The sequence below is a fragment of the Balaenoptera musculus genome, chromosome 4 (genome assembly GCF_009873245.2).
Source record: "Balaenoptera musculus isolate JJ_BM4_2016_0621 chromosome 4, mBalMus1.pri.v3, whole genome shotgun sequence".
NCBI classification, from domain to species: Eukaryota; Metazoa; Chordata; class Mammalia; order Artiodactyla; family Balaenopteridae; genus Balaenoptera; species Balaenoptera musculus.
In genome coordinates, this window is record NC_045788.1 from 62,672,273 (window position 1) to 62,686,380 (window position 14,108).

The 14,108-nt window shown below is 38.3% G+C and overlaps 1 protein-coding gene across 3 annotated transcripts in view; it reads right to left on the reverse strand.

The window, feature by feature from the left end:
• Nucleotides 1-8,258: 8,258 nt before the first annotated feature.
• EHHADH (enoyl-CoA hydratase and 3-hydroxyacyl CoA dehydrogenase) overlaps nt 8,259-14,108 on the reverse strand; it is a 48,580-nt gene continuing 42,730 nt past the window's right edge. For all 3 annotated transcript variants that reach the window (XM_036850274.1, XM_036850277.1, XM_036850276.1), the window contains one exon: nt 8,259-9,591. In XM_036850274.1, coding sequence (XP_036706169.1) covers nt 8,330-9,591 — 1,262 coding nt within the window. In that variant the 3' untranslated portion in view covers nt 8,259-8,329. The remainder of the gene's footprint in view (nt 9,592-14,108) is intronic.

Consider the following 14,108-nt stretch of genomic DNA (forward strand, 5'->3'; position numbering starts at 1 on the left):
AATTTGAAAATATCAAATTCTGAGTTCCCCTGAATACTTTGGGCCTGCAGAGGAGGCCGGCCCCTCCTTCCTAAAGACTTGTGTTTCACCCTTGCTCAAAGACAGTTCAGGGGCTTCTGTTATGCAAGACACACACTCAGCTCGCGAAATAACTCCCCTCCTGGGCATCAGAACAATAACTAGAGTTAAGTCACAAAATAACCCATTTAGGGGAGTGTTAAGACTAAGGGAAGAAAGGGTTTATATCCTCAAGGAGGTATAGGATCCAGCCAAGAGGTGTTGGCAGAAGCTGGGAGAGTATGTTTGGGAGTGGATCCTGAGGGGGCTGGATCAAGAGGGGCAGAACATGAACTTTGGTAGAGTGAGTTTACTGATGTGGAAACCTTTTCCGTGATACAGGATTTAATGCCCAGGCAGGCTCTAGGACACACATTACTAACACAGTGCTAGGTTGGCTCTTGGAGGCTTGGAGAAAGTGATGGCACACACGTGGTGAAGTAGATATGCTGAACTGCCATGACAGGTGGTGGAAGAAGGGAAAAAAAGACTCAGAGAGTTGGTTTGAGTGGGCAGTGGCAATGGCTTGGGTGGTTGGTCAGGGACCAGAAGGAGAAATATTGGAAGATAGGAGACAGCAAAAACTGGGGAATTGAGGGATGCACTGATGGGAGTGGGCACAAAGTGTGAAGAGCTGTGCATGACATGTTAATTCCATCCAGGAAACGTCTACCACAGAAGATGAATTAAACAACCAAGTAGACAGAGTGACCAGGCTAGCGGACATCAACCGGCCACTATCATTACCCACATTAGTGCTGCTGGCACAAGTGGCCCATGACAGAGAAGGCTTGGTTGTAAGGATGAAGCTATGCATGAGCCCAACAGAATGGATGCCCACTCATCAGGGCTGATCTAATTGCTGAATGTACAACTTGCCCCAGATGCAAGTTGTCATGGCAAGACCAATCAACCACTTGGTGGTAAGCCAACTACATGGATACTCTTTAGTCAGCAGGTCAGTGATTCATCTTGACTGGAATTGACACATATTCCATGTGTGGGTTTTCCTTTCCTGACTGCAGGGCTTCATTTTCCAAGGACTTCAAGAGGATCTGAGCCAGTAAAATAAGAACTCACATAATATTGCATCAGACCAAAGGACATGCTTTAAAACAAAGGTGGTACAGAGGTAAGCATATGACCATGGATTCCCTGTTCCGATCAGATAATACACCACCCAGAAGCTACTAGCCTTCCTAATAGAATAATGGAATATCTCTTAGAAGGTATTACTGAGGTTCCAGCTTGGAGATTATATCCTGTGAGGATGGGGTACCATCCTCCAGGATGCAGTTCACATCCTGAATCAATAACTGTTATCTGGTGCTATGTCCGTAACAGGTAAAATACAAGGTTATAGGAACCAAAGACTGAAAGTAGAAGTGGCCCCATTTATCATCACGGCCAGTGACCCACTTGGAGAGTTTTGTTTCCTGTACCAGAAATTAACACCCTGAGGTCTAGAAGACATGGTTCCTAGAAGGGAAATTCTTCTGCCAGAAACACAGTAAGATCATTTTAAAGCTATATGTGCCCATTCAGTCACTCCTGGCTTTTTGTGTCAAGGAAAGGAGTCCCGCCCACTGGCTGGGTATTTGACCCCAATCACAGGAGGAGGCAGGACTATAGATAGAACATCAGCAGGGCTACAGAGAAAACTTGACCAACATAATTAGCAAGCTCGATCTTAGAATAGCATCCTAGATTCATCAAACAGAGAATGCACATTCTTTTCTAGCACACACAGCTGTTTATAAAAACTGATAACATGTGAAATCAAAAGAAGTCTATTACACAAATACAAAAGAGTTGATAGCATATGGATCAATGGTTTCCAAACATCTTTGATCATGTACCTGCAGTGTTGCAGTTTCCCTGGGAAGCCTACTCTGAGATGGAGATGAGTGTGCAGATTGTTTAAGGAGGGCTCTTGGGATTAACACCTGTGAAGGAGAAGGGAGGAAGCAGGAATGAGCAGAGAGAGAAGTTCAGCTGCAATTGGATACCAATGAAGGCCCCAGCCCAATGTCCTTGGGAGCTCGCGAGCTATGTCAGCCCTTCAGAGCTGGGACAAGAAGATCAGGTGCTTACACCCCTGAGTTGAGCAATCATTGAATACAAGCTATTTTTTTAAATTAATTTTTATTGGAGTATAGTTGCTTTACAATGCGTGAGTTTCTACTGCACAGCAAAGTGAATCAGCTATATGGATACATATATTCCCCTCTTTTTTGGATTTCCTTCCCACTTAGGTCACCGCAGAGCATTGAGTAAAGTTCCCTGTGCTATACAGTAGGTTCTCATTAGTTATCTATTTTATACACAGTATCAATAGTGTATATATGTCAATCCCAGTCTCTCAATTCATCCCCCCCAACAAGCTATTTTTGGAAGAAGTTGTGACCTTGAGCAAGGCAATCCTGAAAGAAGGCCATTTTCTGGTAACACTCCTAACCAACTCGGAGAATAAAATTTTCATTCCTAAAAGAGGATCTGGGTAGCACATCACATAAATTTTGAGTATACATCTCTAATACATAATAATAGGATGTTTATAAATTATATACTTTTACTATTATATTGACATATATGTACATTTTAAACACAATAACATAGAAGTTTATAAAGAATGAGATTGTGATGAAATAAACAATGTATTAAAACATTTTGCATAGGTGATGGTTTCATACTGCTATTCACTAATATAAGACACAATACACACTTAGGGCAGGCAGGCTTCATCATGAATGGTAGGTTATAAGTCAATATTTCTAATAATCTTCTTGATAATTTCAATTTTTTGGCCAACTTCTTACCTGATCTGACTCCTTTGCTTGCATTATTTGTGTTATCTTCAACTGTTCTTTCTTTCAAAGACTATTTTTAAGGGTGCTTTCTTTGAAGGAATCTTTTGTGAGGGTTAATTTAGTTAAATTAAATAATTTAGTCTAAATATCCACTTAGCCCAGCATACATAATTTGCAATATTTCTCAATATGCTGGAAGCAAATGTAAGAGGGAGGATGCCACTGTCCACCTCTCTACATTTTGGAACTCGCCCTCTTCCCACACGACACTCCGTTCCTGACGTGTGGCTGTCTGAGACACAACCTGGTGAGGACAGCAGTGTTCTTATCTACATGAAATATTAATAAAGATTAATCTCTTATTTTTTAGACAAAAATAAGTAACAAGAGTAGTTTTAAATATTTTCTGTCTGCACCTCTATGGATCCTCTTTCATACCGTCTTCGGTAGGGGCACCCCATTTTAGAGATCTCTGATCTAGTGAGCAGGTTTGTGCACCCCAGATCCAGTGCCTCCCTTTTGGTCAGTGCTGAGAGATATTGCTTCTTGAATTACTCCTCTTTCCATCTTTTCTTCTGATAGCACATACTTTGTTAGTGTTCTTATCTCTAATCAGGTAGGAGTCAATTTGAGGTTTAAGTAGGCCTGTGAGACTGTTTCCTACTAAGTTGATGTAATCCTTTCTGCTATCCCTTTGTCCTTGTGGTCTAGTTTTTAAATTATGTTCAGGTTCTTGGTGGTGTCTCCATGAATTGCCTACAACAATTACATGTGAAACATAACATACAAGTTTATTAGCAATTCAACATCAAGTTGAAAAACACATCACACTGGCAAAAAATTGTTTTTCTTAAAACAAGAAATCCTGTTTAATGAGATTAGATTCTCAAAGCTGCCTGTGTGTCAGAATGACCGATGGCACTGAGAAAAACAAAACCAAAACCAAAAACAAAACAAAACAAACCCACTCATTCTTGGACCCCACCTGCATTACTTAGGGTCAGCTGTGAGGAATTAAAGAACTACAATAACAGGGTCTTACCCATGATGGGAGTTGCTTTCTCTCTCACACAAATGACTGTTGGAAGGCAGAGTAGCAACTCAGCTCCATGAGGTCTTGGGGGACCAAGATCTTTGCAGCCTTCCTTTCTGCTATCCCTAGGGAATTTTGTCCTTGTGGTCCAGTATAGTGGGTTGACCTCCAACCTTCACATCTATGTTCCAGGCAGCAAGATGGAGGAAGGGGAAAAAAAAGAAACAGGAAAAGGATGCATATCATCTGATCCTTAAGGTAGTTTCCCAAAATCTGGCATGTGACACTGCCACTTACATCCTGTTGTCTAGATCTCGGTCACATGTTCACAACTGGATGCAAGAGAAGCTGACAATAATACTGTTTATTCTGAACAACCAAATACTCAGCTAAAAATTGAGGAGTTTATTGCTAGAGAAGAAGAGAAACTTTGGGAGACAGCCAACAGTCTCTGCCAAAACTTACAAATCAGCGACTCTTTAGGCCTTGGCGGTCTTCAGGAATCCAAGTGCACTTATGATTTGGTTGGAGAAGGTTTTGCTGTACCCCATCCTAAGGATCTCATATTATGTCCAGAATTAGCAACTGCTAATTGTGCTCTCTTAGAGAAGGTGGAAAGATGGGCACAAGGTCGATTGCATCAGCTCTGTGCCTGTCATTTTATCAGATGCTTTCAGGCATCACTCAGCTAGGCTATTTTAGGTTTGGTGAAAGAGAACAAATAAATATTACAATTAAAATACCCTGGAATTCTTTTGACAAGAATTAAAAGCCCTGTTCATCTTTCTCACGTTCCTCTTTCTCAGGGTGCTAGAAAAAAAAAATACTAAGAAGAACAGACAAGACGTACAGTTGACCCTTGAACAAGGCTGGGGTTAGGGGCATTGACCCTTCTCCCAGTCTAAAAATCCACCTATAATTTATAGTGGGCCCTCCATATACACTGTTCCTCAGTATCTATGGTTCCTCCGTATCAGCAGATTCAATCAACTGTGGATGGTGTAGTACAAAAGTATTTACCATTGAAAAAAATCCATGTGTGACTGGACCTGCACAATTCAAACCCGAGGTGTTCAAGGGTCAAATGTAATCTTTTCTAAAAATTTGGTCCACTGGAGACACCAATCTAAATGGAGACTTTCCCTCTACTTTTGTCAACTTTGTTTAGAGAGATACTTACAGCAATAAAGAGAAGAAACTGTTTTGGGGCTTGAAACCTCTACACGGTGTGCCCTGGAAACAATACTTGGTGTTGTTTACAACAACAACAATAACCAACAACAATAGTTGGTGTTGAAACAACTTGTGGTGTTGCACAACTCCACAGGGTACTGTTCACATTATTTCTATGTGAATGGCAGCCCCTTGGAGCATGGTATAAATGGTGTCCTTCAGAGTTGTGTAATGTTGCTGTCCTGCAGGGAAGCAGTGTAACTTGTCTGTTAATCTCGAAATACATGTAAACTGGCAAAATAGCCATGTGGCATTGACAGTCCCAAGAAGAGTCAAAGACTATTCTGTTCTTGAAGAAAGCTGTTTTTAAACATAGTCCAGAGAACTTGATTTATATTAATTTCATCAATGGCTACCAAGAGGGTTCAGCTAATCTAGTGAATCTGCAATATTTCTGAATTTCTAGGTGTCTATTTTAAAGACAAGTGTAAGACCCTAGAAATTCCAAGTTTCTACAGTGCTGTGGAATATGATTTGCATGCACATTTCTGTCATATCGTTAATCAGGGGAGTTTAGGATCCCTCACTTTCTTTCTTGCGAGCACACCTGTTCCTGCTGGAAATGAATAAGTAGATAGCAACCTCAGCTGCACGGTGGCTTTCCCGATTTAAGGAACATCATTAGTCTCGTCTTTAAAGCTGGAGTATTATGGCAAAGCTTCAAGGGTGCCTCTAATATGTAGCTCTTGTCAGAGTCAATTACCATTAGAACACATTTTTAACATGTCATTTAGAAGGTGTTTTTTAAAAAAAAGATAGTTTTAAAATTATTAACAACAAAATAAGTCTTTAAGCAAGTGCATTTTCAATAATGGGATAGGATATCCTGGAAAGGTTTCTTCATATTAGCCACTGTTGTTTGTGGGACCCAACAGTTTGAATCAGTTTTGCCTCCTTTGACACAAAATAAGGATAATTGAACTCATGCTTCTTGTTCCCATTTTATATCAATATATAAAGTATTGGTCCTTAACATTTATTGGGTCATAGACATGTCAGAGAATACAATGTAAGATATGGCGCCTTTTCTAAGCAATGCACTCAGATACATATACACAAATGTTAGCATAAAGTTTCAGGGATTATTGACTCAAAATCTATTCATAGACACTCTAGTTTCAAAACCCCAATCTAAAGGAGAATGTAGGATGAAAATAAGTTTTAAGAACTAAAAAAAAAAGGAACTCAAAATCGAAATCTACTCAAGGTCTAAAGAAGAAAAAGTTGATGTGTGTATTAATTTGAAATAAGTTTACATTAATTTGAAACTAAGACACTTTGGAGACAGAGTTACTATTTTCAGGAATTTTTTTCTACTGATGTCTTTAATTTCAAGGACCAATTTATATAAAATCCAGCAATACACATCTCAAAAATTATTCTAAATTGAACTACAACTCAGCGCACACTCTAGAAGTTTTTTTGGTTTGTTTTTTACAATGGAAAACTTGTGCTATGTTCTTTCAAGATTTCTCTATCAGAACTTTTGGTAATTTTGTTTGGGTTCACTGGTGAAAATATTGTAAAAAACAGTTCATTTACATCATCCTGAAGGACAATAACCTAAGCCCATTTGTTTGTTTGTTTACTTATTTATTAACTGTATTAAGATATAATTCACATACCATACAGTTCACACATTTAAGGTATACAAGTCAATGGTTTTTAGCAGATTTACAGAGTTATGCAACCATCACCACAATAATTTCAGAACATTTTCATCAACGCAGAAAGAAACCCTGTACCCATTAGCAACCACTTCCTATTCCCCACCCCCAATCATTCCAGCCTTAGGCAAGCTGTAATCTGCTTTCTGTCTCAATAGATTTGCCTATTTTTTCACTTAGCATAATATTTTCAAGGTTCATCATGTTGTAGCATGTATTAGCACTTCATTTCTTTTTATGACTAAATAATATCCTATTGTATGGCTATTCTACATTTTATTTATCCATTCATCAGTTGATGGACATTTGGGTTGTTTCCAATGTGGGGCTATTATGAATAATTCTGCTATAAACATTTGTGTACAAGTTTTTGTGTTGACTAGCCCCTCAACATTTAACCAGACAAGGCAAAAAGTAAAAAGAGTTCTTATAACAAAATTATACAAAATTTGTTTTACAATAATTTTAGACTTGCTAAGATTTCATACCCAACATCACAAAGGCATATCATGACCGGGAAATGCAGCGTGACTTTATCACAGAATTAGAAGAGGTTACATCCCTGAGATCTCTTCTTACACTCAGTCAACAACTTAACTACTTTCCATTACTTCTGTTTGACTAGAAGAGTAAATAAAGACCAGGTTGTGGACATCCGGTGGTCTTGAGGAAATTATTATAAAATGTTACTGAGCCCCTTGCAAGCAGCAAACAACTGTGCACATGGGCCTTGGACAGAAGTGTTATATTGAGCATGACTTGCCAAGCTACCCTGACCTCCCCATTCTGGTCTTAAGTATGTGGGTTCCTCACCAACTCCCAACTGTGTTTCGCCTAAACTTCAACCCTGTTCTGCCATTGATACTCTACCTCTGGCTACTGCCTCTGCCTCTCCCTGGGCAGCTTTCCAAGCTCACTCATAGAAGGTCACTCATAGAGACCCTCACTGCTGACTCTACTGCCAACCATCTTCACTCCACCTCTGAGACTCTGAAGTGAAATTTATCATAGGCTTCCTTGCTGGATTAATGCCCCTCTGGACTCTAGGTCTGTCAAGTGCTGTGCAAGATGCTCAGGGGTGCATGATGAGTGTCTGTTGAATGAAGGGTCCATAAGATTTCCTATCGGTGCTACGTGTGTGAGGTTGAAAGGGCTCAAAATGAATTTATACATTTATCAGTGAATAATTAATGACATATTTCTCCAATGATCAAAGAACTTGGGAACCTCAACTTATTCCTGAGGCTCTTTCCTTAGTTACTATGGTGTTAACACAAGTTTATTCACTGAGATTGAAATAATTTATCTGATAGGGACAGATTCCCAGGCATAGGAAGCACATTCCTAAAGATCTGACCCATTAGAATCTTCATCAGACAGAAGACCCAAAGAAGAGTTTTAGCTGGCCAATTACTTCTTTTGCTTTGCATTTCAGAGCAATCTTACTTTGGATCTTTGGATTTAGTTTCACTGAAATTCAGTGAGCATTACCTGATGCCAGCGTGTGAGGCAAAACCTGAAAGGCTGAATCACAATTTACTGCTGGGGGGTCCTGCCAAGCTTTGCCACTCTTTCAGAGGAGGGTTTCCCTGGGAAGCCAGTTTTTTCAGATAGTCACAAGGCTCCAGTTGGGGAATATCAGGATTCTGCCTGTGATATTTCTGCAACTTCTCTACCACTGTGGGCAACCCAACTGTGGAAGCATAGAACATGGGCCCACCCCTGTGCCTTGGCCATCCATACCCGTTTAAATAGACAACATCAATGTGCTCTGGGGTAGCCGCTATCCCTTCTCCCAAGATGCGGAATGCTTCATTGATGAGTGAATATAAGCAGCGCTCGAGGATCTCATCCTGGCTAATGATACGTGGTTCAATGTGATAGGTTTCTCTGTACTGTGTCAGAAATTTGGAAAGCCAGGGATTAGGTTTGTGAATCCTACCCAACGGCTTATCATAAAGGTACCAACCCTCACCTGTCTTCTGGCCAAATCGTCCTGATTCACAGAGCATATCAGGAATTGGGCAATATCTCCAGCTGCCTCGCTTTCGGGAAGGAGTTCCTGGAGGCAATGTAGGTCCAGTAAGACCTTGCCCTTTTCGGGATTTCCAACCTACATCCAACCCAGCAAGATCAGACACTCTAAAAGGTCCCATTTTGAAACCAAACTCTTCCAGCACCTGATCTATCTCCTCTGGTTTACTGCCTTCTTCCAATAAGAAATATGTCTGATTATAATAAGGCTTCAACATTCGATTCCCAACAAATCCAAAACAATTGCCTACAACTACTCCAATTTTTTTAATCTTTTTTGATAAATTCATAATAGTGGCAATGGTAGTGGGGGAAGAGTATCGGCTGGGAATAACCTCTAACAACTTCATGACGTGAGCTGGTGAGAAGAAGTGGGTGCCAATGACCAAGTGAGGACGATCACTGGAAGAAGCAATCTCATCAATGTCCAGGGCTGAAGTATTGGTGCACAAAAATGCTTCTGGCTTGCACACGGCTGACAGTTCAGCAAAGACCTGTTTCTTCAGGTTCCTTTCCTCAAATACTGCTTCAATGACTAAATCTACACCACTAAGCTCTTTCATAGATGTAGTTAACCTGGGTTTTGGTCCTGACCAAGGGTGGCCACTCTGCTGCATTTTGGACACTTCCTTTTGTAAGATGGAGGTTATTATCTTGTTTGCAGTCTCTAGCTGCTTCTTGTCTGATTCTACGGCAATCACAGGGATTTTGGCCATTGCAAAAGATATGGCAATGCCTCGGCCCATTGTTCCCAAGCCTGCAGATAAGAGTGAAAGAGAAAAAGAATGATTCAATGGTATTGGGAACTGAGAAATTACTCAGTGAATGGAAGGCTTCTGTGGAAACGTGGCATTCAAAGATACAAATTCAAGGACTACAAATGGATTGAATACTAGTTAAGGCTAGGCACTGTATTAAGTGCTCCAGAAGGTATAACAGTAAGTAGGATTCACACACAAACACACACACACTATTAGAAATAATAAACAAGTTCAGCAAGGTTGCAGGATACAAGATCAATATACAAAAATCAATTTTATTTATATATACTAGCAATGAATAATCTGAATATGAAATTAAGAAAACAATTCCACTTATAATAGCATTAAAAAGAATAAAATACTTCAGAATAAATTTAAGGAAGAATTGTAAGACTCGTACACTAATAACCAAAGAACATTGTTGAAAGAAATTAAATAAAACCTAAATAAATGGAAAGACACCCCATGTTCGTGGATCAGAAGACTTAATATTGTTAAGATGGCAATATTACCCAAATCAATCTGCAGATCCAGTGCAATCACTATGAAAAACCCAACTGGTTTTTTTGCAAAAATTAACAAGCTGATCCTACAAGTCGTATAGAAATACAAGAAATCCAGAATAACCAAAACAATATAGAAAAAAAAAAACAGAACAAACTCTTTCCAATTTCAAAACTTTTGACAAATCTACAGTATTCAAGACAGTGTGATACTGGAATAAGGATAGACACATAGATCAATGAGATAGAATTGAGAGTCCTGAAATAAACTCATACATTTATGGAAAATCAATTTTTGACAAGGGTGCCAATATAATCCAATGGGGAAAGAATAGTCTTTTTCAACAAAGGTGCTGGGACAACTGATATCCACATGCAAAAGAATTTCGTTGAACTTCTACCTCACACCATATACAAAAGTAGATCAAAGTGGATCACTCAAAGTGGATCAAAGACCGAAGTAAGAGCTAAAACTGTAAAACTCTTATGAGTAAATCCTCATGACCTTGGATTAGGCAATGGTTTCTTAGAAATGACACCAAGAGCATAAGCAATAAAAGAAAAAAAATAGATAAATTAGACATTATCAAAATTAAAAACTTTTGTGATTTGAAGGACACAATAAAGAAAGTGAAAAAAACCCCATAGAATAGGAGAAAATATATGCAAATCATATATCTGATAAGGTACATGTATCAGAATATATAAAGAACTCTTAAACTCAACAATAAAAAGACAGCTCAATTTAAAATTAGGCAAAGGAATCTGCAGCAACATGAATGGACCTAGAGATTCTCATACTGAGTGAAGTAAGTCAGACAAAGACAAATATCATATGATATCACTTACATGTGGAATCTAAAAAAAGGGTAAAAATGAACTTATCTACAAAACAGAAATAGAGTTACAGATGTAGAATACAAACTTATGGTTACCAGGGGGGTAAGTGGGGGGAGGAATAAATTGGAAGATTAGGATTGATATAAACACACTACTATATATAAAATAGATAACTAATAAGGACCTACTGTATAGCACAGGGAACTCTACTCAGTACTCTATAATGGCCTATATGGGAAAAGAATCTAAAAAAGAGTGGATATATGTATATGTATAAGACTCACTTTGCTGTACACCTGAAACTAACACAACATTGTAAATCAACTATACTCCAATAAAAAATTTTTTTAAATAAAATAAAATTAGGCAAAGGATCTAATAAACATTCCTCCAAAGAAGATATACAAATGGCCAATAAGCATATGAAGAGATGCCTAACATCATTAGTCACTATGGAAATACAGATCAAAACCACAATGAGCTACCACTTCATACCCACTAGGATAGCTATAATTTAAAAAGACAGACAATAACAAGTTCTGGTGAGGATGTGGAGAAATTAATACCCTGATTCACTGCTGGCAAATTGTAAAATGGTGCTGTTGCAGTAGAAAACAAGCTGGAAGTTCCTCAAAATGTTAAACATGGAGTTACCATACAATCCAGCAATTCCACTCCTAGGTAGGTAGGTAGGTAGGTATATACATAACCCAAGAGAAATGAAGACATACATCCACACAAAACTTGTACATAGATGTTCATAGCAGCATTATTCAAAATAGCCAAAAAGCAGAAACAAGCCAAATGTCCATCAACATGGATAAACAAAAGGTGGTATGTCTCTCCAGTGGAATATTACTCAGCCATAAAACTAAATGGTGCATCCTATAACATGGATGAGCCTTAAAAAACATTATGCTAAGTTAAAGAAGTTGGATGCAAAAGTTTACTTGTTATATGATTCCATTTATATGACATGTCCAGAATAGGAACATCCATAGAGACAGAAAGTAGATTAGTAGTTGCCAGGAGCTGGGAGGATGGGCAATGAGGAATAACTGCAAATGGGTACAGGGTTTCTTTTTAAAGTGATGGAAATGTTCTAAAATTTTTTGTGGCAATGGCTACACAACTTTATGAATATCTAAAAACCACTTAAGTATACTCTTTTTTTGGTGACATTGTTACTATGTATTTAAAAAATGTTTTAATTGCGGTAAAATACATATAACATAAAACTTAACATCATAACCATTTCTAAGTGTACAGTTCAGGGGCATTAAGTACATTCACAGAGTTGTGCAACCAGCACCACCATCCATCTCCAGAATGCTTTTCATCTTGCAAAACTGAAACTCTGTACTCATTAAACAATAACTCCCCATTTTTCCCTCTCCCCAGCCCCTGGCAACCATCATTCTACTTTCTATCTTTATAATTTTGACTACTCTAGGTGCCTCATATAAGTGGAATCAAATAGTATTTGTCCTTTTGTGACTAGCTTATTTCTCTTAGTAGAATAGCCTCCAGGTTTATTCATGTTGTAGCGTGCATCAGAATTTCCCACCTTTTAAGACTGAATAATATCCCTTTGAATATATATATGTACCACATTTTGTTTATTCATTCATCTGTTAATGGACATTTGGGTTGCTTCCACCATTATTCCACTATTGTGAATAATTCTGCTATGGACATGATTATACAAATACCCATTTGAGTCCCTGCCTTCAATCCTTTTTGATATACCCAGAAGTGGAATTGCTGAATCATATGGTAATTCTATTTTTAATTTTTGGAGGGATTGCCATACTTTTTTTCAGCAGCTGCAGCATTTTATGTTGAATTGTACTCTTTACATGGGTGAATTTTATGACATATGTTTCATCTCAATAAAACTGTTATTAAAAATATGAGTAGTACCAACCCTCAAGGAACTTATAATCTAGTGGTGGGAAAGAAAAAAGTTCATAAATATCCACCCTTAAAGGTAAAATAAGCGATGAGAGAAGTTCAAATTTCTTTGGTGATTCAAAGGAAAGAGATTATTTTTGGTTGGATGAGTCAAGAAAAACTTCAAGATAAAGATATTTGAAGAAATATTTAAAGAAAGATCGAACTAAAACAGTGAAATTGGAGAAGTTGAACCACCCAGCTGGGGAAGGGAAAAGAAAAGTGAGAAATATTTTTTTAAAAAGCAAGAAGGATGGAAAATGTAGAAAAATTATTCGATGGCAAAGATGTTGCTATTTCTTTCCCACACCATTTCATTTTCTTCCTGAGCACATAGAAGCCTGTACTGCCTAGACCTCTGGTATCCTGGTAGGGCCTGTAACTAATTCTGGTCAAGGGAATGGGGAAGAGGGTGGCGTGGGATCACGACTGGCCCCTAAAATCTCCCACAAGATCCTTCATTATCACCTGGGTATAGAGGATGCAGAGAACAACTCTGGGGCTTTGGAGGAGACCCTAGAGCAGATGTTGGCCTGCAGGTCGCACCCAGCCCACTGCCTGCTTTTGTACCGCCAGTGAGCTAAGAATATTTTTACATTTTAAATAGCTGAAAATGAAAGAATAAGAATATTTTGTGACACAGGAAAATTATATCACATTCAAATTTTAGTGTCCATAAGTAAAGTTTTACTGGAATCAATCACACTGATTTGTTTTTGTATTGTCTATGGCTGTTTTTTTCTTCTTCAGCTACTTTAATTATAAAAATCTTTCATGTTCTCAAAAAAAAGGAAAACCAGAAGGCAACAGTCTAGCACAAAAATGTACAACCAGAAGATATTACCACCAACCAGGTCCGACAACTAAATCATGTTGGGGATTCTGAAAATAAAAGCACACTAATACAAAGTACTAAACCAGTGGTTCTTATATAACCAGGGATGGAAAAATGAGTCAGTAGGCCTGGAAAACACCATTCCTGAAAAAGAAGCACTGTAAGAATATAAACCATAACTCTACAATAAAAAGCCACCAGGACTTTCCATCCAGACATGGGTGAGTCTAAAAAAGGTGGTGATGCCATCTACTGATCACATGATCTTTTAAGGAACTGTAAAAAAGCATAGAAACAGTAGGTAAAATGTATCTACATCTCATAAAATTAAAATTTCTCTGGCTAATTTATCTTTGTATTTACCTTTCTGCTTAAGACATGG